Genomic DNA, 5,000 nt, shown 5'->3' on the forward strand with positions numbered 1-5,000 from the left:
TCTCTGTCTCTCTCTCTCTCTCTGTCGCTGTCTCTCTCTCTTGTTCTCGCTCTCTGTCGCTGCCTCTCTCTCTCTTGCTCTCTGTCTGTGCTGTCTCTCTCTCTCGCTCTGTCTCTCTGTCTCTCTGTCTCTCTGTGTCTCTCTGTCTGTCTCTCTCACTGTCTCTCTGTCGCTGTCTGTCTGTCTCTCTCTCTCGCTCTCTGTCTCTCGCTGTCTCTCTGCTGTCTCTCTGTTCTCTCTGTCTCTCGCTCTCTCGCTCTCTGTTCTCTCGCTCTCTGTCTCTCTGTCTATCTCTCTCTGTCTGTCTCTCTGTCACTGTCTCTCTGTCTGTCTCTCTGTCACTGTCTCTCTGTCGCTGTCTGTCTCTGTCTCTCTCTCTCTCGCTCTCTGTCTATCGCTCTCTGTCTGTCTCTCTGTCACTGTCTCTCTGTTGCTGTCTGTCTGTCTCTCTCTCTCTCGCTCTCTGTCTATCGCTCTCTCTGTCTGTCTCTCTGTTGCTGTCTGTCTGTCTCTCTCTCTCTCGCTCTCTGTCTATCGCTCTCTCTGTCTGTCTCTCTGTCACTGTCTCTCTGTTGCTGTCTGTCTGTCTCTCTGCCTGTCTAGGTGACAGACCGTCTTATCTCAGAGCGTCTGAAGAAGACTCCAGATGGTTTCAGTCGTACTGATGTCCAGCTGGCTGTAGTACCTGTTCTCACTGCTATCACATCATACCACAACTACCTAGAACAGGCCAGACAGGTACACATACAAAAACACACACACACACACTCTGAAATAGGCATCGAAAACATTGTTTTGATAAAGGCGAAGAGCATATTTTCATTAGAAGCATTAGTCTTAGTTACATTTTGAACAAAAGCCTGCCCACCAAGTTTAAGTTCACGAACAGACGGCAACACATTAACACATTAACACATTAACACATTGAAACATTGAAACATTGAAACATTGAAACATTGAAACATTGAAACATTGACACATTGACACATTGAAACATTGACACATTGAAACATTGACACATTGAACCTGCCAGTTGCAGGTAACTTGGTTAAGGAAGAATGTCATCTCTCTCCTGCTGTTAACTGTCTCAACATTGAGGGAATAAATGCTGAGGCCTTAGCATGTTCATTGTTTTCTGTGACATTGAAGCATGTTCATGAGTTTTCTGTGATGAGACGTTAGCATGTTCATGAGTTTTCTGTGATCGTTAGCATGTTGCCAGACGTTAGCAAGTTTTCTGTGATTGACGTTCACGTTAAAGGGACGTTAGAAGAGGCGTTAGCATGTTCATGAGTTTTCTGTGATTCCATGTTGCTGTTAACTGTCTCTGAGTTTTCTGTCTGACGTTAGCACGTTGACTGTGATAGAGACGTTAGCACGTTGATGAGTTTTCTGTGATAGAGACGTTAGCACGTTAGAGTTTTCTGTGATGTTCATGAGTTAGAGACGTTCTGATGAGTTTTCTGTGATGGAGACGTTAGCATGTTGATGAGTTTTCTGTGATGGAGATGAGTTTTCTGTGATGGAGACGTTAGCATGTTTTCTGTGATGAGTTTTCTGTGATAGAGACGTTAGCACGTTCATGAGTTTTCTGTGATGGAGACGTTAGCATGTTCATGAGTTTTCTGTGATAGAGACGTTAGCGTGTTCATGAGTTTTCTGTGATAGAGACGTTAGCATGTTCATGAGTTTTCTGTGATAGAGACGTTAGCGTGTTCATGAGTTTTCTGTGATAGAGACGTTAGCGTGTTCATGAGTTTTCTGTGATAGAGACGTTAGCGTGTTTGAGTTTTTCTGTGATAGAGTTTTTCATGAGTTTTCTGTGATAGAGACGTTAGCGTGTTAGATAGAGACGTTAGCGTGTTCATGAGTTTTCTGTGATAGAGACGTTAGCATGTTCATGAGTTTTCTGTGATAGAGACGTTGAGCATGATTGACGTTAGAGTGAGTTTTCTGTGGAGAGCACGTTGATGAGTTTTCTGTGATTGAGACGTTGACACGTTGAGTTTTCATGTAGCACGTTGATGAGTTTTTTGATGGAGACGTTAGCACGTTGATAGAGACGTTAGCACGTTGATGAGTTTTCTGTGATAGAGACGTTAGCACGTTGATGAGTTTTTTCGTAGATGAGTTTTCTGTGATAGAGACGTTAGCATGTTGATGAGTTTTCTGTGATGGAGACGTTAGCACGTTGATGAGTTTTCTGTGATGGAGACGTTAGCATGTTGATGAGTTTTCTGTGATGGAGACGTTAGCATGTTGATGAGTTTTCTGTGATGGAGACGTTAGCACGTTGATGAGTTTTCTGTGATGGAGACGTTAGCATGTTGATGAGTTTTCTGTGATGGAGACGTTAGCACGTTGATGAGTTTTCTGTGATGGAGACGTTAGCATGTTGATGAGTTTTCTGTGATGGAGACGTTAGCATGTTGATGAGTTTTCTGTGATGGAGACGTTAGCACGTTGATGAGTTTTCTGTGATAGAGACGTTAGCACGTTTCTGTGATAGAGACGTTAGCACGTTGATGAGTTTTCTGTGATAGAGACGTTAGCACGTTGATGAGTTTTCTGTGATAGAGACGTTAGCACGTTGATGAGTTTTCTGTGATAGAGACGTTAGCACGTTGATGAGTTTTCTGTGATAGAGACGTTAGCATGTTGATGAGTTTTCTGTGATGGAGACGTTAGCATGTTGATGAGTTTTCTGTGATGGAGACGTTAGCATGTTGATGAGTTTTCTGTGATGGAGACGTTAGCATGTTGATGAGTTTTCTGTGATAGAGACGTTAGCATGTTGATGAGTTTTCTGTGATGGAGACGTTAGCATGTTGATGAGTTTTCTGTGATGGAGACGTTAGCATGTTGATGAGTTTTCTGTGATAGAGACGTTAGCACGTTGATGAGTTTTCTGTGATAGAGACGTTAGCACGTTGATGAGTTTTCTGTGATGGAGACGTTAGCATGTTGATGAGTTTTCTGTGAGAGACGTTAGCACGTTGATGAGTTTTCTTGGTCTATTCAATGTAGCTTTTTTAGGTTGCTAAACATGTTTTAAATCACTAGATACTATGGCTGGTAAAAAGTGACCCCATGTTTGAGTGAAAGACAATTCCATTGATGGCATCTGCGACTGTAGGCCTAAGTAGAAAATAAAACATTTGGGCAAGTGACCATAATCCTCAGGTAAAAACAGCTTGTGCCTTTTTGAGAGTTTCATCTCAATATCTGATCATAAATAACATCATCGTTGTTCTCTTCTGTCTTTCCACCTTCATCTCTCAGAGGGAGTTGGTTCAGTGTCTGGAAGCAGGGCTGATATACCGCTGTGCCAAGCAGTGTGTGGTTGCCCTGACAATGTGCACCGTGGAGATGCCTGACATCATGATTAAACTCCTCCCCGCACTCATCGTCAAGCTGACTCACATCTCGGCAACCGTCGCCATGGCGTCGCCCATGCTGGAATTCCTGTCCAGTGAGAACACACCTTAGTTTACACGCCCTGATAGATGGAAGCCAATCAGAGAACAGGATCTGTTTATACAGGAAGCTAGATCAGCCAATGAATGTGTGAATGATTCTTTGTATTTCACTTCCTAGTTCATGTTAGATGATGTTTACATATGAAACACACCTAATATACCTCACACAGTCATGTTATATACTTTAGTGTCTTTACAGGGAAGATGGTTCAGTTGTAGAGTTCAGTGACCCCATTACATCCTTACCTGTTGATGATGGTGCCACATGGCAAGGTTAGATTATGTCATGCTAACTGTGTGTGTGTGTGTGTGTGTGGTGTAGCTCTGGTGCGGCTGCCACATCTCTATGCTTACTTTGTAGCAGAGCAGTACGTCAGTGTGTTCGCCATCTCCCTGCCCTACACCAACCCCTCCAAGTGAGTACCGGATACACACACGTGTAACAAATGTACACACGTTCACACACACGCTCTCTCACTCTGTTTCTCTCTGTTTCTCTCACTCTGTTTCTCTCTGTTTCTCTCTCACTCTGTTTCTCTCTGTTTCTCTCTCACTCTGTTTCTCTCTCACTCTGTTTCTCTCTGTTTCTCTCTCTACCTCTCTCTCTGTTTCTCTCTCTACCTCTCTCTCTCTCTCTCTCGGTTTCTCTCTCTACCTCTCTCTCTCTCTCGGTTTCTCTCTCTACCTCTCTCTCTCTCGGTTTCTCTCTCTACCTCTCTCTCTCTCAGGTTTAACCAGTACATTGTGTCTCTCCAGGTTTAACCAGTACATTGTGTCTCTCCAGGTTTAACTAGTACATTGTGTCTCTCCAGGTTTAACTAGTACATTGTGTCTCTCCAGGTTTAACTAGTACATTGTCTCTCCAGGTTTAACTAGTACATTGTGTCTCTCCAGGTTTAACCAGTACATTGTGTCTCTCCAGGTTTTAACCAGTACATTGTGTCTCTCCAGGTTTTAACCAGTACATTGTGTCTCTCCAGGTTTAACCAGTACATTGTGTCTCTCCAGGTTTAACCAGTACATTGTGTCTCTCCAGGTTTAACCAGTACATTGTGTCTCTCCAGGTTTAACCAGTACATTGTGTCTCTCCAGGTTTTAACCAGTACATTGTCTCTCTCCAGGTTTAACCAGTACATTGTGTCTCTCCAGGTTTAACCAGTACATTGTGTCTCTCCAGGTTTAACCAGTACATTGTGTCTCTCCAGGTTTAACTAGTCTCAGGTTTTAACCAGTACATTGTGTCTCTCCAGGTTTAACCAGTACATTGTGTCTCTCCAGGTTTAACTAGTACATTGTGTCTCTCTCTCCAGGTTTAACTAGTACATTGTGTCTCTCCAGGTTTAACTAGTACATTGTGTCTCTCCAGGTTTAACTAGTACATTGTGTCTCTCCAGGTTTAACTAGTACATTGTGTCTCTCCAGGTTTTAACCAGTACATTGTGTCTCTCCAGGTTTAACTAGTACATTGTGTCTCTCCAGGTTTAACTAGTACATTGTGTCTCTCCAGGTTTTAACCAGTAC

General features: G+C 43.1%; 1 protein-coding gene across 15 annotated transcripts in view; it reads left to right on the plus strand.

The window, feature by feature from the left end:
* LOC127922504 (tuberin-like) overlaps positions 1 to 5,000 on the plus strand; it is a 52,697-nt gene that overhangs the window by 39,883 nt on the left and 7,814 nt on the right. For 13 of the 15 annotated variants that reach the window (XM_052506372.1, XM_052506364.1, XM_052506359.1 and 10 more), the window contains exons 18-20: positions 604 to 738; positions 3,283 to 3,472; positions 3,802 to 3,895. In XM_052506372.1, the coding sequence (XP_052362332.1) occupies positions 604 to 738; positions 3,283 to 3,472; positions 3,802 to 3,895 (419 nt within the window). Of the gene's footprint in view, positions 1 to 603; positions 739 to 3,282; positions 3,473 to 3,801; positions 3,896 to 4,235; positions 4,277 to 4,729; positions 4,779 to 5,000 lie in introns of those variants that run through there. The other 2 variants (XM_052506363.1, XM_052506368.1) reach the window with 2 other exon arrangements.

The sequence above is a fragment of the Oncorhynchus keta genome, unplaced genomic scaffold (genome assembly GCF_023373465.1).
Source record: "Oncorhynchus keta strain PuntledgeMale-10-30-2019 unplaced genomic scaffold, Oket_V2 Un_contig_26008_pilon_pilon, whole genome shotgun sequence".
In the NCBI taxonomy this organism is placed as follows: domain Eukaryota; kingdom Metazoa; phylum Chordata; class Actinopteri; order Salmoniformes; family Salmonidae; genus Oncorhynchus; species Oncorhynchus keta.